We start from the raw sequence: 24639 nt of genomic DNA, 5'->3' as shown, positions 1-24639 counted from the left end.
TTTGTAACAATGAGTTCGGTACACGTCATACGGATGTGATAGTGGCGTTAATTGTCATTCAACAGAGCAAGGGCCCTGGGGATAAACGATTGCGAATGTCTGTTGGACCGGCTCAGTGGCAGCTTAAAACGGGGAGCCCGTCGTAGCTGGTACTGACACTCTGTAGCCGGCTGCAGGAACTCCTGGCAAGGGTGAGTGGCGTCAGCCACCACCCTTCTCAGTTCACGTACAGTCGCATCCCGTCTCCGGGACTCCAAGGTAGGTAGCTGTTCGTAGGGTATACCGATGATCCTGCAACAGGACCTCTGGACTTTCTCCAGCTCTTCAGCCAGACCGCGGGGTAGACCTCCCCACACCGGTGAGCCGTATTCCAGTACTGGGCGGATGAATGTCTTGTAGATCTGGAGAAGTACGTCTGCTGGTAGCCCGGCTCGTTTGGACAGTCGCAGGTAGTGAATCCTGGGGCTGACTTTCGACAACATGTACTCAATGTGAGGGCCCCAGGACAAGTCGTCGCTGACTATCACTCCAAGGAGTTTGAACCTCCGCACACGCTCTACGTTCTCCCCGTTCAAAGTAAGTGGAGGGGGGTTCACTGCCTCCTTACGACAGCTGACCACCATGTCTTTGGTCTTTTTCACATTAGCTGCCATACTGTAGGACTTCGCCCAAGAGTCAACTTCATTGATGGCAAGTTGCATTTGGCCTGGTAGCGATCCCATGAGAAGTTCTGTGTTTGTCAAGTCATCAGCGTACTTAACTGGGGCTACACTGATCGGGATGCCTTTGTCAAGACTGTTCATGGCCAGGACAAACAGAGATGGCGAGATGATCCCACCCTGAGGGGTTCCGGCGAGTACTGGGCGTGGCGAGGAGATACACGAACCCCACCTGACACGCTGTACACGGTCACTCAGGTAACTGCGCAAGCAACACCACAGGTCCCGTCTCACCCCCATCTTTGCCAAGCTATGCAGAAGACTGCCGTGGTCAATTGTATCAAACGCCCGGCTGAAATCGATGAATGACACATGTACATCCATTTTCGGCTTACTGTTGAGCGCGTCGTGCCAGGTTTGCGTAATGTGGTTGAGGGCCGACACCGTTGATCTCCCCGGCCTGAAGCCATGTTGGGAGCCATGGATCAGGTGGTCAGTGTCTCTCTGTAACAGCACACGGACAAACGATTCCAGTACTTTACCCAGACAGCTGGTAAGGGAGATCCTTCTGTATTCTTCAGGCCCCTTGGGTTTAGATGTCTTCGGTACTGGAACGACCAACTCCGACTTCCATTGTTCAGGGAATATGCCCTGTTGCAGACAGGAGTTGTAGATGTTACATAGCACAGGAGCAAGTTCCTCGTGGAAAGTAGTCAGAATCCATGTCGGAATGTGGTCGTCTCCGGTAGCTTTGCGTGGGTTGAGCTTTCTGAGTTGGAGTTTAACCTGTCCTATACTGAGCTCTGGCAATGATCCAGTGGAAAGCTGGTCCGAGACGTCTGCAGTGCTCGGTATGTCACGGGTAACATTCGACCAAACGGACGAGAAGTGTTCACTCAGTGAATCACAGTCTATTCCAGGGGTCGGCAAACTGCCTTCTCTCTTCTTCGGAGCTCCCATCAAGGACTTCACAAGACTGAACCACTTGCGTGTGTCACCGTGTTTTAGATGGTCTACTTCTTTCTCGTAGAAAGATCTTTTAGCTGTCTTCATGTAGTGTTGTATCTTGTTACGTAGACGTTGGTAGTTGGTAGTGTCTCCTGACATAAAGGCTTTCTGCCTCTCTCTTATCAGTCCTTTAATACGGGGGGTAATCCACTCCTTGTCCCTGGAGGTGACTTTCCCCCTCTTAAAGGGTAACAAGCTGTCGAGTAGTGGGCGCAGAATTGAATAGAACTGGTGTACTTTCTGTTCTGCATGCGGAGTGTTTTCCACTGGGGAGAAATCAGCGAGGTTCAGTGCCAGACCTAGCGAACGCACTGTTTCGGGAGTACATTTTCTCCGGCGGTGCACGAAGACAGGCTCCTTTACCCATGGCGTGCCCGGTAACACTAGTACCTGGTGATCAGAACTTCCCAATGGAGGGAGATGTAAAGGTTTACTACTGTAGTGTTTAGACAGATTGGTGAAAATCGAGTCCAGCTGATTTTCACCTCGGGTTGGACGCGAGACAACCTGTTTCAGCCCAGTCCGCATACACAATGGCTTATACTTGAGCTGGTTGGTGTCACCAAGTAGTACAACTCCGGACATGGGGTACTTCGTCTCCGCTGACTGGATTGATGCGTTGAGGTACGCGATCACATCCTTATCTGCTTTGTGTCTGAGCGAACCCGGAGGTGGATTATAGACTACACCGGCTACTATACTGTTTACGCCCCTGGGTAGACGGTGAGGTCGTAAGCGTAACCAGAGACATTCGACAGAGTCGTCTTCTAAATCAACGAGTCTACTGTGAGGTATCGATGAGTTGACATAAGCACATACACCGCCACCGACGCCGTTCCCACGATCTCTTCTGTGCAGGGTGTACTCACTTAGGTCCACAATGCTGTCCGGTATGTCCTCGCGTAACCATGTCTCTGTGATGGCCAGAATTGCTGCCCCAGTCTGGTTCGCTACAACAGCCAGCTCGTCGACTTTGGGGACCAGGGAACGGGCGTTGCACAGAAGGAAAGTTGGTAGGGCAGCATGCTGCTTAGATTTCTTGTTTTGCTGAACTGGTACTACAATCAGGTTACTGGTGACAGCATTCCGACGATTCCATAGCGGTTGTTGATTTCCACATTTTTGCCCATCTGATTTGCATATGAATGTCGAGTCTAAACCGGGAAATGTAGGCCTATATCCAACAACAGTAGAAATCGAACGAGCAAAGTTCCTACCAGCTCGTGTTCCTCTAGGCCGACAGCGTAGCCGTAACAAGCCCAGCTGGCGCAGTTGTGACTTGAGTTCAGGACCCACAGGAGGAGCTGAATGCCGGAGACGGTGAAAGAAACTCGCAGAGTACAGGAATGGCCCCCTCCCCGCCATTGTTGACGACAGACGGTCTCAAATCAGGAAGAAATCCGAGTGAAAGGGACAAAAGACAGTCGAGCGAGATCCACCGGGGGTTCAGCAGACTCTGAGACACACGTATCAACCGTAATGACGACACTGGTTTGTACCAAAAACAGTTGTGATATCCATTCCATTTGTGGTGGTTTGTTGTACAACATTCAACACTTTCCAACAGCTTATTCACTGGGCAAGATGAGGCTCAAACACAACATTGGGACAGGTTGTCGATCACAATGAACAGCGCTTACGAGTCATGGTTTAAACTGGGACTTTTTGTAGAGCTGGTAACATACGTCTTCGTGACAGTCTGTAATCCCAAAGGGAGCGAAACAAAGATGTTAAAAAAATTCATCTAGAGAATAACTAAATTTAAATAACGATTAGTATGACTCGTCGTCGGCGTCGTACTGTTCATCTGTGCAGTGCCGTTTCGCGACTCGCACCCACTGGTCGTCGGTGTCATCATCGTCACTCTCTTCACAACAGCTGACTTCTACATTCGTGGAACTGTCCGTGCGGGGAAACGCTTTCGCTGCCAACCTTTTCAAAGCCGACCTTCCATCTCCGTCGTTAGGTGTATCCCTGGTTATCAAAAGACCATCACTGATGACCAAAGTAGATGTTAGGGGTCTGCTGTTAGATGATGTTAATCTCCTGATGTCCGGGGGAGGTGGCACCGATTCCGGCTTCCTCTTGGCACCTGGCGCGTTTCTGGTAAGTGGGCTCTCCACACACAGGGACAGGGAGTCCGGGACTCGGTAGTTTGCGGCAGAGGGACCTAGCCGTCGTTTGCTGCAGGCGTCCGTCAAGGTCAGTGCCTTAGTCATCCATTTACATATTTCAGACACTTGTTCTCGGTATAATTCCATTATAAATGATTTCAGTGATCAGTTGACCAACTAGGGCGAAAGAGTCTGGTTCAGACAAAGTCTGTGAACTGCTAAAAAGCCACTGACAGGAGTGCTGGTCTCCAAATGGACGTCAGATCACAGCGCAAACAAAACTTTATGTATAACAACAGACCATCACCGTAGCAACGTTTGGAGGACGTTCTAGAACGGAGTCGTTTGATGACTCGAACGTCCGTTTGCGTGAGTATTCGAATAACAAAAGTGTTCGAAAGTGATCTTGTTGCCATAGCACTTCTCTTCAAACCTTACCAACCTTCGTGGTTCCGGAGACATGGCGATGTCGAGGGAAATAGGCCAGGGCGATGATCAAAGGAACACGTTACGGGCGCTTAACGACCGGCCTGGCATCTTCGAGCTTTTTCCGATACCAGAAGAGGTGGAGGAGGACCAGGCGACTCAGGGTAAGTACAAGTGACTCTCAAGGTTGAACATAAAGTTACGTTGGGCCGAAACCAACTTAAGATAACAAATATACCCACGCCTTTCCCCTGATTTGAACCAATGTGTGACTTTATGCTTCTTACAAACTGTTAGTAGACATTATAACGTTAAATATGGCTAAGCGGCTTAGTCGACTAGGCTTAGAGGACAAAAGGTCCTTCTCTGTCTTCTCAGCGACCACAACACCGACACGCCCTCGGCTCAAGCTGACAGAGGAGCAGCGTGTGGTCATAGCCAGGAAACTGAACGCCAAACTGCGGTTAGCTACTGAAGCGATCGTTGCTAAGAGGAAAAACGGAAAAGCATCAAAGAGGGATGTCGATGAAGTTGCAGACAGTTCCTCGCCACAGGCTAAGAGAAGAAAGCCACCGGAGTCAGCGAAGTGCCCCAAACGTGCCACATACTGTGACCCCCGCCTGTCTAAAACAGCCCCCATCTATCATAATGTGGTCGCAGGAGAAAGGGTCCTGGTTAACGCCATAGCCAGGGACCCCTGCATGCCGAAGGTCGATCTGTGCGGCTGCCGGAACAGCGCAAGCCCAACATACTTCACCGATGGCAGCGGTCGCATCCGGACCTCTTACCAGCAGCATTTGGACAGACACACCAGAAAGATGCTGAAGCTAGTAGCCCGTCGGCTGAAGAAGTTTAAACGTGGTTTGCCAGACTAGCACGGCTTACCAACAGTAATAAAGAATTCGTTATCACACAAAGGTTTACCCGGTAATAATTTTTGTAACTTTCTGGAAATTTACGAACCCACATCTGAAAGGACCACAATGATCAGAGTTACTACTAGAAGATAGACGTCGGGTGTCCCTGATAGCGTCATATACACATGTTAGCTGCCCCTGACACGTTTGCTGTTCCTAGTAATGATGGTGCCTCATGCGTATTAGCTGTCCCTACTAATGCAACATACATACATATCTACCATCCTAGTAGTACTGCCATACAGTACCTGGTTGCTATCCTTGTTACATCTAGTGCCACATACATGTTAGCTATCCCTGGTGCTGATACTGCCTCATACATGCTGGCTGTCCCTGGTGCTGATAGTGCAACATTCATGTTAGCTTGCTGTCCCTGATACTGCAACGTTAGTTGTCTTCGGAGCTAATACATGTAATGCCTCGTTTGTTAGCTGTCTCTGGTACTGTCAGTGCCACATGCATATTAGCGTTTATTGAATCTGATAGTGCCTCGAGTGTCAGCTGTCCATGGTGCTGAGGTGCCTTATACCTGTTAGCTGTCCCTGGTGCTGATCATACCACATACATGTTAGCTGTCCCTGGAAGTTTCACCAACGTGTTAGCTTTCACTGGTGCTGATAGTGCCACATGCATATTCCCGTTCCTTTGAACAGACTGATACCGCCACATGCATGTTAGCTACCCCATACATTTCAGCTGTCCTTGGTGCTGATAGTGCCTCATGTACTAGCTGTACCTAGTCCATGTTAATCTGTCCCAGCATGTCAATCTCTTTGCTGCCCATGGTGCCATATACATGTTAGCTGTCACTATAAGTGCCCTATACATGTACATAATAGTAATATCTTTGGTTCTGATATTGCGACATATGCTAGCTAACCCTGAGCTCATATCTTCTATCAGAAGTTGAGTTTCATTAGTCTAAAATGAGTTCAGACAGAATGTGCCACACAAACATATTTGTACTGATGAGAAATTATTTATTCAGTCAAGTTCTGCTAGAGTACGTAGCATATCACCCATCACGCTTGCATTAAAATGTGGAATTGTTAAAACGGTACCACAACAGTCTAGCCTTTGAAAGGCCTACTCCATAAAAGAACACAGTGGTTTTTCAGAATCGGTAAAAAGCAGTGACAACATCAACTCAAAAGCCATAAATCGTACTCTTGTACACAATCTAAATCAAACACAAGGCCATGTCAGCATCATCTATAAAACTGAAAGTTAGTCTGGCTATTCTGCAACAAATCCATTCTTAATTCCATCCTCTTTGAGTAGGATAGCACAGATGCTGTCATTTGTGCAGTCCTAGTTGTACTAAGAAAGTGCAAGCTGGGTAATTCTACGAGTCTCAGTGCTACTGTCTTTCACCACTACGATGCTCCCAACCCCTTTATACAAAATGATACATCAGTTACAAGCAGGAGTTAGGGTCTAGTATACACTGCTCAGCAACAGATGGGGTCTGGCAAAATTACTAAAGACAAATTTACAAGGAAGCAAAAGTGCCACACATGATGATGGACATGATTGAATAGGGAAAATCACAAACAAACACAACAATGCGTGCATATCAAAAATAAACCCTACACGCAGTCTTCTGATGTAATTATGCTTACCACCGCCAGACCTGACCAGACATTACACTCTATGCCAACAATTTCTTTAAGTAATGTCGGCATCTCTAGTATATCATTCAGACTCCATTAATAGCAATGTAAAGATCTGCAGGTATTCAGCAGGTATGGTTAGCAATGCTCTGTCCTTCCAGCTTAATCATTCTAACTCTAGTCCTAACTTGAAAATTCTCTACACAATACAAGTATCTGCCTGCCAAGCCTTCAAAGCGGCAGCAAAAAAATCAACTCCAAATACATTCAACCTCTCTCTCTCTTTCTCTCCTGACATAGTTTCTACAATTTCTCTACTCTAACACACAATGAGTTTAAAATTACATTGTCACAAGAACATGGGCAGAATTCTGCACAGGAACTACATAGCCAGACAAAAGTGATTTTTTCTGTTTTGCTCTTTTGTGAAATAGTCATCATCAGAAAATTCTTAACAGTGAAAACATTCAGTTTCTTCAGAACTCAGTGTACACATGTTTCTCTGGTTCCCTCCCACACGCTAGTGCTGTCTTCATGCTGACTGTCTACTGTTGGGCATCGTCAGTCGTCTGTACGGGAAACAAGAAAAACATTAAGTGAAACATACTGAAAGCAATACTTCTGTCAAGGAGGTGTAAAAACCCTCTTTGTAATGTGGTCTTTTTGGTACCAGCTGCCAGCATAATCTTCAACAGGCTGACCTGTAACACAGTAGAAGACCTATTATTGGAAACTTGATCATCCAAGAGGGCATGTTTGATATAATTCTTCGGTTGAGATGCAGCAGTTGCAGTTTGAAGTAAAAGCTTTAGAAATGAAATGAAATGAAATGAAATGATCCTGGCTATAATGAACTCCAGGATACTGCATATTAACTGTTGTCTACGTCCCTTTGGATAACCAAGTTCTCACAATTTAGTCAATCCCCACTTCCAGTTCTGTGTATTCAGCATGATGAGGACGTGCTTTTACAACATGCACCAGCCACAAACATTTAAAAAAAAAAAACGCATGCAAAATTAAGGCATAAATTGACGGTGGCAGAAATCATAGGACGGTAGTGGGTCATGCAATGCATTCAGACACACACATTCACACTTATCCCACTTCCATAATGCTACAGAAAACAACACTTTGAAAGCATGACATCATCTGCAACAGCAACCTAGTTTGAGAGCCATGAAAATGAAGGTTTTGAAGGGAAAGTCAGACCCGACAGAGACCCACAGTCTCCAGAGAAGCAAACATTTCCCGACCTTTCCTCCCCTTCCCCAGAATAAAGAATAGGCCTTGAAACCAGCTTCCAATAGTTCTGCAGCAGCAAGCAACCAATGTGTGAAATCAGTAACTAGGTTTCTCTCAGTATTACTATGGTGTGGGTGACTTACCTATTATTACCTTCCTGATCTGGCCATTGAATCCAAATGAGTAAGCGCACGATAAGTTAATACAATGTACTATGAAGTTTGAAAATCTGTAACAACGTCGAATATGGGCATCGCAAACGTAATGAAACCTTATGTTCCCCTTTTTTTTAAAAACTACAGCCATCAGTATTTGTGTGCATCAAGACAATGGTTTACATAGTGTTCAGTGTTACATGTATGTGCTTTCTTGGAAGCTTTGCTGCAGACAAGACACCACGGAAGCAGAAGTTTCAAGGCCCGAGAGGGGGTTGGGACAGTGTGTTCAGCTAGTCCTAGGACCCTCCTGAACAACTCTATCTTTCAGACGTGAGAATCTGACCTTCCCCCGTCCCGTTAGTCGTGACCTGCTGCTCCCCCTCTTCCTTGTGCACCACCACCTTAGTGACCGTCATGTCAGGGTTTTGGTCTGCAGCTTCCTTAATCAGGTCAGCAAGAGCCTGAGGCGGTAGAAAAGTCAGAGACAGGAAGCGTTGATGGGTTTGTAGAGAGCAAGAATGATCAACACCATAGAGCTAGTGCTACGGGACGTTGGAGGGGGTAGCTACCTAAAACACTCCTGCCATTGTTAGAATAAAAAATAAAAATAAAAAAAGGGGTACCTAGTTTGTTGCTCAACTTGCTCAGATGCAATAGTTTTTACCTCTCTGTAAGGGACCGAGCTATCAGGCATTCTTGCAATGATTACTCACAGCACAGGCTGGGCTTGGAAGGTGCAAGGTGGTGAAATGCAGTACTTTTGAGAGGAAGACCAACAACACTTACTGCAAGCAACACATAAAGCACTACTGAAGAGTAAGGTGCAAAAGTGCCATTGTGACACACTTGTGCAGTAAACTAAATGCAAGTGATGTTTTTAAGAATTTCAAGCATGGAGCACAAGATTATTTGCAGGGCATTTCCAGCATGGTTAAAGTTTATGGAAAGTTTTAACTGGAATGGCTTGTAGTTTTCAATATGAGTTGCTTTGCGTTGAGTTGCGAAAACTTGTGAGTCTACAATCATGCCAACAGATTTCATGCACTACATATGAACAAATGAATATGGTGGGGAAACTGAAAACGAAAGGTCAGACTATGTCAGGCTAGAGAGTTGACTCTCTACAAAACATTGTACAACACAGAGCAGACACATTAGCGAAGTATGCATGGTTACCGGTCACTGGCAGCTAGTTATTGCTACCTTCAGTTCATTAGTAGGCATTATGTGGGACACTTTCCTTCCAGTAAATATTTACAGCTTCATTTGTCATGATTCAGTTATTCTACTCCTTATCATTAACAAGTTAGTCACTGAGATACCATCAAGATTAAACATTGGACAACAGATGATGTATACATTTTGACTATTGGTATTAACATTTCATGGTAGCACTATGTCAGGGAAAACAAATACATTTCATTGTTTGTAAGTGGAGTGTAAGTAGAAATGTTAGTTTGGAGGAAAAGGTCCAGTAAGAGCTTTCTTTTTGCAGAGACATGGGAACATTTTTGTAACACATTTTATTGACTTTGAACTGTTAAAAAAAACAATTTTTTCAGCCAAAAGGAATATCAAAAAGTTTCTAGAGACACTAGAGAGTATTACCTTCTCTACATGACAGATGTTAGTACTAAAATTGATTTTGATACACTTAGATACATATGGATACGCTGGAGCAAGCCAAAGAAAAAGTTTACACGTATCAGGGTGAACGAAGTGGGCCGAACAAGGACTTGTGGTTAAAGATTAGATCCCACCACCTAGGGAGACACCACTGGACGGGGGTGTCCTCACCTCATCCTGGTTTGAATCCCCTGTGAGGACAGTGGTTCTTTCCATGTGAGTCTCTAGCGTGCCATCTTTCTTCATGTACTGCACAAGGTAAGGTGTGGCAATAAGACACCAATAGTGTGCTCCATTAAGTGACATTACCACGAGAGCTTCTTTCATTTTTTTTCGTGATCTTCCATTCCATTTTGAGAGCTATTTGGTCCCTTAATACCAAGTTTAAAACCAAAATGAAAATAATCGGGATGCTTTGAAGCTAGCTAAAAAGGACAGGGTCAATCACTTACTGTTTGAGCACAAATTTTGGCTGCAATCCTGTTTCAGGTTGACAACAGTCCCTCCTAAAACTGTACTCCTTTAGTGTAAGAATCCTGCCATCAACAACTATTCCTATGTATTTGGAATGGGATACCTGAAATCTATCAACCTTTGCAACTTTTAATTGTCCTTGTTATGGCTTGGAACTCAGTTCCAACCTACTGAAAATAACCATGCAAGATCTAATACAACGGCCTTAAAGTTTTACATAAAACTTTTACTTGATGTAACACATTCCTTGTAGTAATCATCCGGGATGTTGGAAAGAGTATGTAAAAAGTGGAATTTGAATTGCCTGGTGTCCTACCATCAGCAACCACGGCTAAGTTCAAAATCACAATCATGCAATGCTGACAGAAATAAACATGAGAGTGCAAAATAAAAACATTTATGCTTAGAAATGACGGATGAACATATACAAGAATGCACACTGCGTGATGGCATGATTACCATGATGTACACTTAGATTTATCATTCAATCTTTCTCCCCACAACCCCAAAAAACTGCATAAGTAATTAATTCTAGGGAGTAGTTTAATTGTGGTGTTTATGTGATGAAACATAAATTTCTTTGACTTTAAGACTTTAAATGCACAATGCAATGACTGTAACTTTAGTTAGCACGGGTGATGACGGTAGGGTTATAATATGGAGGGAGATATCATGGTGGGTGGAGGTCAGCAGATGAGAGTTGGGAGGGATGTCATGGTGGTGCCAAATGAACAGAAGGTTTACCTGGTCGTGGTCAATGTCAGTATCTCCCGTAATGACGATTCTCTTCTCAATGCGTGTTTCTGCCACGCCACCCTTCACCGTCTTAAGGAGCAACCACCACCACCACGGAGAGGCAAGAGAGAAGGAGAGAGATCAGGACACACCAGATCAGCACTGACATAGCAAAGTCTCCACATAGAACATCTACATGTACACATAATGCCAACAACCTGCAGTTTACTCGACAAAACATTTGCGTTTACTGAGATGGCACGTCATCAATTCTCCCCCTACATCTTCACCTGCAGCACATTAAATTTTGCACCCACTCCCTGTTAGCAGAGATGGACCAACAGTGCAGAGAGGTAACTTTGGGCTGAGGCACTGCTCTGAGGCAACATTACACAAACCAATGCTACAGTTAAGGATGGGAACATTTTGTCGAGAAACTTGTGGTTTTTCCATATTACGAGGGATTGGCAGATACTTCTGTCCCACTGAAATTATCCTATGGGTTATAGTGCAGGCATGTATCCATGCAGCATGCACACATGCAAGATCAGAGGAGCTAGCTGACATGTACATGCTCCATTTCCCATATCCAGGATGCTATTGCACATTACTGTTATACCATCAATGCAATCTTCAATTAGTATCCATTAATATACAGGCACCATTTTCTATGGCTTTTTTTTTTTTACACGTAAATGGTACAATGCACATGCAAGGTACAGCACGTATTAAGTGATAGTTAAATTCCGGTGATGTGGACCTGGCAATGGATTGGGGCCTTACTCTTACTACCTCTATACTGTATATTTAGTGTAACCTAAGTTCACGTGGTGATTGTGGTTCTGCGAGGAACCCATGACTGTAGTGACCGGTAACCATGGATACCTTGGTGATGTGTGTGGTGGTTGTCGTGGAGATAGTCTCGCTGGTGACTGTCTGCGCGCTGACAAGCACACCAGGGTCCTGGTCGGGCTCCCCATCCTCGTTTTGTTCATACGTGATGGTTTTGGACTCAGTTTTCACAATAGGGACAGACGATGTGAACTCAGGTTGGGCCTCGTCGGAGGCCACATATTTGACTGTTTCTGTCTTAACCTCCACGGTAGGGGGTTCCTGAAATCACAAGCCTTGTCAATGAGGGATCACATTCGGGGGGTCATGACATTTCCGCACTAGCATCTACAAGTACAACAGCAGCAGAGCAATAAGGCAAGTTAGTATCCTACAGAGCTAAAAAAAAGTGTGAGTGCTGACAAGACAACAATATGGGTTAGACAGGGAACAAACACAGGTTAGTACCACAGGGCATACAGAAAAGGATGAGTCTCACAGAAAACTTGTGTTAGTGGGGAGAACGTTAGCAGGAAGGGTGGGTCATGACGTGGTGTAGGGAGTCACTGACTGGTGTGCCTCCTGCAAAAACCGCTGGACGAATACATGCAAGTAAAACGTACACATGAGCAATGCCCAACATGCACAAAATACGCTCCTGCTTCATGCAAGGATCGCTGTAGAGATGTATAAGCTGGAAGTTAGTACGAGAAGGGTACTATGTAGCTGTCATGCTTACAGTCAGTGGGAAACAAGCCCAAGACCTGAGCAAACAGCACCTTGTAGCTACACATGTATGGGAAGCTGCCCTAGGAAATGTTTGTCCTGAACAGTTAGCAAGCCATTCAAACGTATGGCTCAGCAGATTAGCTAACGAACAAAACAACATTGAAGCTGTTGACAAGAAATGGTATGTCTGTTAGCGTTATAGCACATGCAAGGCTTGGCGTTTTCTCCTATTCCCCAGCTACACTGCTTAGTGATCTTTGACCCCCTGGAAGAGACTTGTACTTTTAGCTACGAGTCTACTTTTGTGTGGACTACGAGAGAAAGGGAGGGTGTAGAAGTGTGTGTGTTGGTGTGAGAAACATGTAATGCCTTGCCACCATGCTTCACCTGGGACTCTAGTTCATCCACCACAGCATTTTCAACAATCGGGATCTCATCATCAACCTTATTTGTTAACTCTTCAGGGGGAGCAGGCTCCACGGGTGCAGCATGCGTCTCTGGTGCACCATTCACCTCAGGCTCGGCTACGGGCGGCACAGTCTCCTGCACTGCCGCCTCCTCCTGTAAAGATACCCAATCTGGTGAACACAACCCACCCATCCACATACACACACGAGCAGTGCTCCAGGTACCTGCTACACACACGTCTCCCAGTGGTCAGTCAGCACACTGGGGAGATATCCCATGCGTTGCAAACGCAGCACACAACTACCACACGTGCATGGAAGATGTACTGCTAAGTGTGAAGTCAGTGGGACAGTCTCAAAGTGGTGAGGAGACAGAGAGAGATAGAGAGGTGGCCAGACAGGGGTGTAAGTCAGAGGAAGAAAGAGAAGCAATATCACAACACAGGCTGCATGGTAGTAACTCGTCAACAACCAGTTCACAACAGCTCAATCTTAGAACAATTTTTGTGCTGTGTTAATCACAACATTTTTATTCAACAGTGTTATTCAACATTTAAGTTTTCCAGGCTTATTTTTTTGTGTGGATGCTGATTGTTTTGATTCTGTGCTGGATCTAGCAATTTTCCCAAGATGCCTTGCAAAGATGCCGCAGTCTGATTGGTTGGAGAGCCGGCCTATGAGGAATCAACACCTACATGCTCCTCTTTCTCCTCTTTCTGCTGGGACAGGGTCTTGGGAGGGGTTCTGGCGTCCCAACCCCCTGGCGCCGGCTGGGGTGTTTGACTCAGGAACTCCATCTTCATTTCGTGGATATTCTTCTGTCTGCGCTGCTGCTCGGCGTCTTTCTCTCCCTGACTCTGGTGGTGGAAATGAAGGTTGACGATCAGAACGGGCCACTGTGGCCCTGTGAGGGATGCAGAATCTCTAGGGGGGAGTCCACGGCCATATGCTGCTTGTTACGTGGCTGGGGAGGCCAGTCCTCTTCAGCCTACTTGCTTATTTTCTGCTATTTGGAGGCAAGTTTTGGGCAATTGCAAAAATTGTCCCTCATTGACCCAGAATTAAAATGACAATGCACTTACTTCTTACAACTAGGTTGAGACACATACTGTATTTCTCAGAACACTTAAGTCAAGTAGCTTTAAAATGACCTTAAACTGGAGGTTTCAAAAAAACATGACAAGGATATTTTGAATGCACATCTAAAATATATGGCACATCAAATTTGGGAGAGGGAAGCAGACACAGACAACCTACGGAACAGAAAAGGCTATGCAATACATAGCTGCATCTGAAATGTTGCTATATGAAAAAACAAGACCCTTTTTTGAGTCTACAGGATTTAGCGCGGTTGTAGAAATGGCTGAGCCAGCACGTGCCATGCAGCAGCCGTTTACGGCAGGTCAATACGTTGATAGGGAGAAACAAAACATTAACTGTCATACCAGCCATTGCTATGCACAAGCATACACACCATGCATGCCCATATCACCAAAGTCTATGGCTCAAGCTACTATGAAACTATAAGGCCTACTTCGTCTTGAAAGAACCTATTAGTGAGGGGAAGGGCTGAAGGCAGGGAAGACAGGGACGGAGGGACATGGTTGACATCAACAATGTCAGGATGGTACAAACCTTGAAGCTGCCCTGTGGATAGTAATCCTCCCCCTCGCACAACGTGTCCAAAGACTCGGCAATGCTCTGCCGTAGGACAGGCAGGGGAGGGACAGACGGTTCACACGTCAGCACAACCCTACCTGACAATGCAAGTAACCACTCCCCACTACACCAGAAACACCCACAACAGGACCTTATAACCCACCTGTTAGTACAGCTGAAAAGTAGTTACTGATATGTATAGATCTTTTGGCTGGTAACATAGCAAGAGATTTAAAAGTCAGATTCTTTGCAACTTTGCATCTGACTTCATTGGATTTTATTGTCTGTCATTTGTACAGTAGATTGTTTTATTCTTACCTTTGTTTTAACCATTCTTATGTAGATAATCGTATCAGCAGCTTTATAAACAATGTGAGAGCCATACAACTCTTCATCTTGAGTGTTTATCTTTAAGTACAAGCCCAGACTGCAGTATGCTATACCATGTTGGTATCCAATAAGCCTGTGCCATGATATGTTCAACTGTTCCTTGTCTTGGATATGACAAATTCATGAGGGAGTGGTCATTTGCATTGAACATGTAAAATAAAATAAAAGTACTTCTGCGAAACGCTGGTGTATGAAGAGGTATGAACAGTGGATGTGATGAGGGAGAACGAGTAATGAAGGAGAGGAATGGAAGACACAAGGGATGAATATGGATGGTAATGAGACAACAGGGTTTGTTATATTGTGAAGAGGATGGTGTGACTCTGGTAACACTTGACATCACACAACACACCACTGTCGACAAGACCACATATAGAGGACTGGGTGAGTATTCAAACCACTCTCAAACCAACACACGTCATGCAGGAGACCCCTGCCTACCACAAACCAAACGTGTACATGTGGTCAAAAAACAGGCAGAGCATGAGGCCTGGTATATGATGCAGGACGTCACGACAAACAACCTACAGTGGACATACTCTGTTCCTACAGTGGTTAGTTTGGCAGTCAGCGCACACAAAGAATAAAGATGGGAGGCACAAGCCTTTTGGGCGCCCGGTCGGGAGTAGGCACTATAGAAGTCGTCTGTCGTGTCAGCGTCAATGAAGGGGATCTGGTGGCCAAAAATAAAGGCGGGCGGTGGGGACAGCGGAGGAGAGAGAAAGAGGGATGGGAAAAATACAGACGTTACAAATACAAGGAATGCACTTATTGGCTACTTCCCTGATAAAAAAAGATGTTTGTTAGATTGCAGCTAAGTTAGGGATGTACCAAATACTGTATATCACACTTATCAACAATTTGTACAAGTTCCTTCAAATCAAACTTTCCCCTCCCATTTTCTCGAAAGCTTGTCACACAGAAAAAAGGATGATCAGTAAACAACGTCAAAAGAATTTGTTGGTGTCCAGGGAAGCAGTCTTCAGTGCCTATAAACAATGAGCTAAGCACAAAAACATTAATGACAATACTACGCTATGATTAAGCCATACCTTAGACTATGTATGACTTGATGAAATGAAAAGCAAAAACCGGCCACAAGGCAAAATTCAAATGAGATGGAAAAGAAAGTAAAAGGCTGGAGGACATATCTAGCGCAATCATTCTGAGACTTCTTTCACCCAACAATACATCATCATAACCAATGTGCCATACAACAGCACAATGTAAAACATGGATACAAATACATGACACAACTCACCAAACAACATTTCAAAACACCACACTACAGACAGGGAACACAACTACTTTCTTGTCTGGAAGAGGCTGTTTTCATACTTACTTGGGTTACGTGTTAGTTTGCTTAAAATTCAACAGTCTCAGACTACTTCCTTGACAAGAAGTCCACCAAATAAACAAACACTGCACTCACTACACAAGATACTTGGAACAAATACTCACCCTTTACTTACTAGAAAAAGCTTTACTAGCGCCAAAACACCACATCTAACACCAAACTCTATGATGACCCACAAGACAGAAACAAGAAACAATGCCATGCACCATGCACTACAAATAAACAACCACCACAAACACAGACAAAACCGACGATGACAACAGACTATGATGTTCAACACCACAATGAATTGAGAGAGGGTGGAACCAAAGAACACAACAGTTAGTATTTAAATATTTGTTCAAAGTATCAGTAAAAAAAAAAGATTCTGGCATGCAAAATAAAACAAAAGGTATCACAGCCGCCCCAGACTATCTAACATCCTCACCTCGTCACCCTGTGGTGGGACGTCGTCTGCGTACGGAAGTTTCCCAGCACCAACAGCGTCCGCACTGGCAGACATGTCCGGTGGGAGCTTTGACAAGTCTGGTCGGTTCTGCTCACGGTATGGGGCATAGCCAGGAGCTGGAATAGAAAATGTGGTTATAGCTGTGGACGTTTGCTTGGTGGGTTCTGGTTTGTGGCAATTTAATCATCTCATTCATTTGATGTCATGTCATTTCTCTTATACCATCAAATGTTCAAGCAGAATTAATCTGAAAAATTACCTAATCAATGCATTTGACATTATCAAGCATTCTGTACATGCAAGTCTATCGATGAAAGCTACATGTTAGTAACTACCTAAGCAGACTACGGTGCTGTTACTACAGATGCCTTGATGGTGTGGGATCTACTCGCTAGTGAGACCGCACATGACACCAACAAGTAGAAAGAGAAAACCGTCCATACATGTCCACAAACCTGCATCCATGCTCTTGCTGGAGAAGCGTTTGCTGAGGGTCCGCTCGAAGTTTGGAGCTGGGCGGTCGATCAGCGCGCTGATCTGTCGTGTCTGGTGTTGGGTGCGGCCGCTGTAGCGGAACTTGGACCCCAGGCGTAAGATTTTGCTCTTGGGTGGGGGCTCGGGGGACACCAGCCTACATGGCAATAAAGACATAACAGTGGCTTAAATACAGATGAGCATGCATGGCATAGTATGAAAGCAGACTTATAGATCATGCAATGCTGAGATATTTCAAGCAAACCTGTTTTATGATGACTGGTGCTATACAGTACTTGTCTCACAACTCTCTTGAGGGATTTTTTTCAAGGGTGGAAAACATTTTAAATCTAGCAAAGAGGTTTGATCTAACATAGGGAACAGTGTGAAGGGTGTTTGGCAAAGCTATTATGCTACCAAACTTGTGCCCTTGGGAAAGGCACTTTACACACTCTGATGTAAAAATGTGTAACTGACTTTAGTTTGGGAGGTCAAAGGCAGTAGGAGGAGATCATTGGGCTCCCTAGATACAGTGAATAACAAACCACTGTCCCTACGGCCTACGGGACTACTAAGGATGAAACTGCGTACCTGAAGAAGGTGTGATGCTCCACGCAGACTTTCCATAACCTTTTGGCAGCACGGTGGTTGGGCAGCTTGAACCCAATGGTGCTCTCAAACTGCTCAAACTGGGGACAGAGGGCTCATGTAAGTACGATGACTGGTTCAGACAACAACCTACTCTTGTGCACCAAACAGGGGCAACCACAAACACTTCCTGACCACACGGACAAACAAGAGCAGACCTAAACATTTTCACTTGTTTTTTTCCCCATCAGTCTGCATGCCGATACTGACTCAACACTGTTGCAAGACAAAAAATCTTTTCACCACAAAATGGTCCTCAAAGCGATAAAAGTGTAAGAAATTTGTGTTGCTGGGTCTTCTTTTCGTTGAGGGAGACATCAGTCTCCAGAAATAAGAGCTTGGTGCATAACAGTAGGTTTTTGTGGTTCCCGCAAAGACCTGTCCCATCATTCGATTGACAGCTGAGCTTCATAGAGATTTCTAGGAAGGAATCCAGCACTTACTATTGGTGAGAAGAGGGAGTCCTCCTGGAGCAAAATTTGCAAGACAGGATTAGATATATAATCACCAAGCACATCACAAGATCAGTGGGGATGGATGCTGTCAGCGAGAGAGTTAGAGAGAGAAGATGTTCACGAGACAGGAGACATAAGGAAGGTTTTTTTCGCCAAGCTGTCAATCAAAGTGGACACAGAAGTCTGATTTAACAGCATGCAAAACAGTCAAAAAAGAATAGTCTCTTCATGCTTGGTCCAAAAATTTCGTTTAGGTCTATTAAACTTCTTGATTTTAAAATCGGAGCAGATGTTACCTACCAATGCTAGCCGGAGATTTATGCAGTTCAACTTACTTGCTGTTTTGATAAGCAAGAGTATCACTGGAAAGGTCAGTGCGTGCAAGCCTGAGAGCCAATGGCATTTTACCTTTCTGGCTTTCTTTTCTAGTTCCTGATTACGAAAGCAGGCTCGGCATGCGATCCGTTAGACCAAGGGCAAGAAGAGACAAGAGAAGGTTGGACTCGAAAGTCAGAGGAAAGGTCTGGACTGATTAGTTTGGAACAAAAGTGAGAGGAACGTCGAGACATTGTACACAAGTTAGTGTGAGGGTGGTAGAAGCAGAAATGCGCAAATGTTAGTGAGGTAAACAACCAGGAAAATGTTCAGTGTGAAAGAGGCAACTATGCTACAGACGAAGCGAGGAAAGTGATATGATCCAAAGGAAAGGAAGATATGCTCCTAGAAGTCTCCATGTGAAGCCCAGCTGTAAAATCCTGGAAAACCTCTCATTCTAAGAAACAGATTTTTCAACCCTTTACTTCTTGAAATCTTGTGACCACTACTAATTTGGGTGCACAGATGGTGTAGCAAGGAACAGGGTCAGATCTGCACCATCTTCATATTATTTCAGCCATTGTACTACTAGCTTTCAAGGTAAACTTTAAGTTTGGAGAGATGGACCAACCATAATCTTGAAGTGTTGAGACTGTGCAGGGCTTCTCATGACAAAACGAAAGCTGAACTGTTTAACGATCAGCACACAACGAGCCTTACCTCCCCGGGTCGGATCTTGATGTAGAAGTTGCTTCTCTTGTAAGAGATCTTCAGGATTTTGGGCCAAGCAAAGCGATTTATCCTCAGCCGGTCCCGATAGATCAGTAGACCGTTCGCGCACACCCCCAGCATGATGTCCACACCTTCAGAGTCCTGCAAACAAAAGAAAAGACATTAAATTCTAAGCCTTCTTCCACATCTAGTGGCAACATGTAATGGTTCTGTTTCAAAATTTGGGTGAGCTGAAAAATGTAACTCAATGGCAACAAAATAAAGAAAAGGGTAATCAAACAATGAGGTACAAACAAGCACTTTCTTTCAGATAAGCAAGCTGAATCTTTTGTAAGGTGCACTATGTCTGCAGTACCATTTACTCTTGCATGGCGGAGCTTTTCAATCACAAAGCTAACCAACCTGCAGATTCTGTGTACATGAACATCACCTACTGAATAACAAATCGTTACCTACAGTAAGAACTTATGTCACTGACACAGAAGGGCTCAAAAAGACTCAAAAGAAAGGATAAAACAGCATGGAGACACAAATTATCAAACATAGCACTACTCAGTAATCTCTGCCTAATTTCTAGCACAATTCATCAAGGGTACATATACTGTTCAGGACCACCGGAGATGTGGTCCTCTCTTCCCTGAAGCTCCCTTGAATTGAGCGTACAAGGTAGCTGCTGAAAGTAAGAAGTCAAACATGTTTCCATGTGCACTTTTCAACTAGCAAAGATGATATAGCGTTTCTGTAATTGTGAGCAGTACAAGATTGCCTTTTCAGAAGAGGGCCCAATACAGTTCTATAGCACTAAATGTGTCTCTGAGATGATAAAGTAAATACTAAATCCGAAAGGTTCATAAATTCACAGCATTCCAAATAGATGACTGTTATAGGAGGAAGTTCACATAGTCATTTTTTTGGTATGAAGGAAAGTCAAAAGAGTTGAGGATACACAACAAGCAGATCTCAACCATGGAGAAGGAAGTTTTGAGATTCACCTGCATGAAATTGAACTACAGCAATCATAAGCCTCATTGCATGCAACGGGTTGAGGAGTATGGATTGGAAGTGCAAGGGTATAACTTTACCAACACAAGCGATATTTTCTACGGCACCAAGGCGGTACTCTACTACATCTACAGTGACAGTAAAAGCTACAGAATAGCGTGCAAGGAAAAAGGTGAAAATGCCCACATCTTTTTCGTCCTGACGCACCTTGGCATGGTGCAGGTCGACTCCGTACATCGCCAGCTTCTTGGCATTCTCAAGGTAGTGGAGCTCTGCTTCTGCTGGTGTCTGGCCCCTGCACAACAGATGATAATAATAATAATGATAACAATAATACTAAAATCTGGTGTATTTGTATCCAGTAGGTACCCAATGAGTAATGAGGCTGATAAACGTGGTCAAGGCACCTCCTCGGCTCGAGCACGGAACCCCCGTTTTACGTCCCTCCCGGAAGACGATTTCGTGTAAAGCTTCGTGAAGCTACAGTATCCGGTCATCCTTGGTTCAAGGGGACTCCCATCCAAGAACTGTTTGGACCGTCGCATTGCTTAACTTTTCTGAGATCAAGGGATCGGGTGTATCCAACGCACCACGCGGCCATAGCTATATAATCCAGCACTTTATCACATGGCTTATGTTTACAACTCTGCTGAGGTCTAGCCATACATAAAGTTGCTGTGGTACATGGTAATAGCTACCAGTAAAACTTCTAATGCCATTTTAACACCCAGCACCTGAGGATTACAAAGTGCGAGATCACTCCACATGTAACAAAAGAAATGGGAGTCATAAAAATAAAGTTCTTTTACATTATGTACCAATCCATTTACCAGGAAGTAATAAGTTCTAACACATTGTTTTTATTGAGACATCAATCCATACTGAAAACGTATGAATTCTAGGCCATATTTAATTCATACCATTCTGAATTCAGAATACTTCAAAATTTGACTCCAGTAACTATAGTACGTAATGCTGGGAACTTGGTTATAAGCACCAGTTACACATGTCTCAAAATAAATTGCAGAGATTGTTTATGAAATTCTGTGGCTGTCCCCAACTTTTTCCCCCAAACTCATTGTTTGGGACCTCATGATGTTCATTTTAGCTGTTAAATCTGTCATGTTAAGCTTATAAACAAATTTTCATCTATTCTATGTAATTAAGTTCAGATTTTTGGGATGGAAAGGGGAATATTTTCTCTGTCCCAACAAGAAAGTTTCCGTCCAAGGATGGAGTGACAGGTCCTGGAGATAGCCTGATGAAATCTCGCTTATAGCAGCCCGCCCAACATCTGCTGGGAGGGGGCAGTTACAGCCCCGGACAGCGGAGTTTGCCTTACACAGACTAGTCCTAAAGACAGCCCTACTTCTATCATTTTCTGAGAAAACATTTGCAACAAACTCACTTGTGTGTTTTGTGGAGTTCCATGACCTTCTCTTCCAGTTCCTTGGTCTGGTTGGGTGCAAACTTGAACTCTGACAGGTAGTCTGCGCTGTGCTCCTCGGGGTCATAGTCTCCCAGCTCTGATTGGACGATGTAGGAGCCCAGCAGGGCGTGTGTCACGAAGGAGCACGGCAGTCTGGGTAGGGAGAACAAAAAATCATCAGCATTACATTTGTGCAGATGACTCATCCAGGAATTCAACAGGAGAAATTGAATCAATCTTTCTACTGGACACTACAATGTTTATTCAAATGTTTCAGACAGTCAGTGTCGGTGAAGAAAGACAGTGGATGCTGTGTGAAATGTTTGAATAAACATTATAGTGTCCAGCAGAAAAGATTGATTCAACTTCTAATTAATACCATTCTGTCATCAATGGGACTATCTCATCCGATATTGTTTATTGAAGTAAGCTTTTTTAAAAAACCTACACAACAAAAGTTTGGGACACAGTAATATGTCTTACTACGCTCGGACGTTTATTCGGTAGTTATAGGAACCAGCCATGAATTATGGCACCGCATACACCTCAGGGCGGGTCGCTGACCCTTGATTAATACATATACTACTAAGGGACCGTGGAGTTATTACTTTTTTTAGAGTCTTGAAAAAGTCACATTTTTGTTGACATAAAAGTCAACATACATTGCAATATGTTGCTTGGAAGATGAGTTTCCACCTCCCCGCTGGTATTCCTTTCCTTACTCTAATGGTACTTCCTTCTACAGATGATGTCGTCCAGTCTGTCATTATTAGGCCCCATTCATCACCTGAGACTGAATGTATCCCCGAGGTATTGTAGCTTTAACAGCGTAGGTTCACACACAGGGCCCGAAATACCACCTGCATATGCAGGTTAGTGCAGGTAAAATTGGAGCTGTGCAGGTATTTCTGGTGTCTTCATGCACCTAACCTGCACTGGTCCATGTACTGGGTTTTATAAATAAATGCCCTATGATGTAGGTGTCTATGGATTGTTATTAGCTGCATTGACCTTAACCACATATAAAGTAAAAATAGCAATGGCTCCTGAACAATTTTAGTATGATCCATACTTCCTAAATTCAGAGTGGTGCAGGTAAAATTTGTCTGGTGCAGGTAATTTGCAATGTTACCTACACCAGTGCAGGTATGCAGAAAAAAGTATTTCAAGCCCTGACCCAGAATCTCAGCCTTCGGAGTCTCGATCCATAACAGAACCAAGCACCCCCTTGAGGATAAAATCTGTCATTTAGCACCGCGATTATTTCGGGATGATACTGTATTACCATTTATATTAGAAGACTATCAGAAATCCAGTGAAGCTGTTTCCTGATGAGCACATGATGGCATTCACGGGCTTTATATGTATCATAACATTCCCATCGTGCAAAAGGTTGTATGCTTATTAATTAGAATTGTGCTTTTTGAATCATTTGAAAATAAAAATTCACTACTAAGCTCCTCAATGACAACAAGCCACTCTTATTCATTAAAACTTGAACGTATTAGAAGTCTGAAGCAATACAAGAAGTATTGAGACTGATACTAGGTTCTAAATGTATCAGTTGTTGAATAATTCAAATGTGCTCATTCCTCAACAACATCTAAATATTGATTTTCAATGAAAAAGCTACCTCCCTCTACAGTCAAACCTCTACCATCAAACAAAACTGCAACCAGGGGAATAAAAATAGTTGTACTTTAGGTGTTTCTTCCTACAACCTCACTATTCACTTACACTGTACTGCCTAAAGACTAGAAATGAACATCAGAATGACAGAATTTGATATGTATCATTTTGATTGGATAGATCTCCATGAAGTCCTAATGGCATGATGTTATTAAGGAAAAGGCTCAGTAGAGAAGCATGCCTGGGTCCACATATCCTAAGCTTTAATAGGAAACTGGCTGATTTGCCAAGGCGAAGACAGGTGTGACATACAGGCTGCATTCACTTGACAGGTGAAGTTGGGGTCAATGTCCCGAGGGAACCAGTAGCACAACAGCAATTAACAGTACGAATTTAAGGAAACACAGAAGTGTTCGGTCAAATCCCCATGGATGATAACACCAATCATTCTGTCAAAGACCTTTAATTTGGTGCAAGCCTTACAAGATTTAAGTACAACCTGTCCTGAAGATTGTGCTCTGAAAATCCCCACTTTGACACAGGTCAACAGCAATCAGACATGCTGGAACCACTCGGCAGCTACAGCCAACCAGAGGCGCATCAAATAGAAAATTCTTAAAAATCAAATAAGGCCGCTATCATCCGTTCCTCGTTTCACACTGGTTATTTCATTTTGGTGGATTTTACACCACGTCGCTACTGTGTCATGACTGTTCATCTCTCTAGGGCCCTTGAGAGGAAAGAAATCCTTTTTTGGACATCAATCAATCCACGGCTGCCGTCTCTCCACACTCTGATACTCCCCATTGGGCGTGTTCAATAATGTATGAGGACGAGGCCAGCACAAGGCCGCCTGGCAGGAACAGCGGGTGTTTCTCGTAGACGTGCGGAGGATGTACAAGCAGGGTACAGCAGTTTTCACACCCGCCGAATCGATAGCCAATTTCATAACGGTACGCAAATAAATTCTCACTGCACTTATGTCTTCTATTATGTTGTTATGAAGTCGTTTGAAAAACATTTTACAGATGTGCATGATTTTAATAGTTTTATCACCTGTGCAAGGTAAGGATTAAGTAGCTGGCTGATGTAAACACCTTCCTAAAACATATGATAAAGCTTAAAGCTGTGAGTAAGCAGAAGGTCAAGTTCGATAATG

General features: G+C 44.1%; 2 protein-coding genes across 2 annotated transcripts in view; one reads left to right on the top strand and one right to left on the bottom strand.

Moving 5' to 3' along the window:
• Positions 1–3167: 3167 nt before the first annotated feature.
• Positions 3168–5124, top strand: LOC118409521. The gene is made up of 2 exons (XM_035810594.1): positions 3168–4371; positions 4586–5124. The coding sequence occupies exons 1-2, from the start codon at positions 4242–4244 to the stop codon at positions 5080–5082; spliced, it is 627 nt and encodes a 208-aa protein (XP_035666487.1). The 5' UTR covers positions 3168–4241; the 3' UTR covers positions 5083–5124.
• A 958-nt stretch (positions 5125–6082) lies between these two features.
• Positions 6083–24639, bottom strand: part of LOC118409520 (protein 4.1-like) — a gene marked incomplete in the record, with an annotated part of 43846 nt that continues 25289 nt past the window's right edge. The window contains 14 exon segments of the mRNA XM_035810593.1: positions 6083–7306; positions 8484–8601; positions 9938–10015; positions 10985–11065; positions 11861–12088; positions 12923–13096; positions 13638–13799; positions 14578–14643; positions 16776–16912; positions 17240–17427; positions 17862–17959; positions 19409–19561; positions 20609–20717; positions 21831–22004. Coding sequence (XP_035666486.1) covers positions 7299–7306; positions 8484–8601; positions 9938–10015; positions 10985–11065; positions 11861–12088; positions 12923–13096; positions 13638–13799; positions 14578–14643; positions 16776–16912; positions 17240–17427; positions 17862–17959; positions 19409–19561; positions 20609–20717; positions 21831–22004 — 1774 coding nt within the window.

Source organism: Branchiostoma floridae, chromosome 2, assembly GCF_000003815.2.
Source record: "Branchiostoma floridae strain S238N-H82 chromosome 2, Bfl_VNyyK, whole genome shotgun sequence".
In the NCBI taxonomy this organism is placed as follows: Eukaryota; Metazoa; Chordata; class Leptocardii; order Amphioxiformes; family Branchiostomatidae; genus Branchiostoma; species Branchiostoma floridae.
Note: the sequence above shows the minus strand (reverse complement) of the source record. Positions and strands in the feature narration are given on the sequence as shown.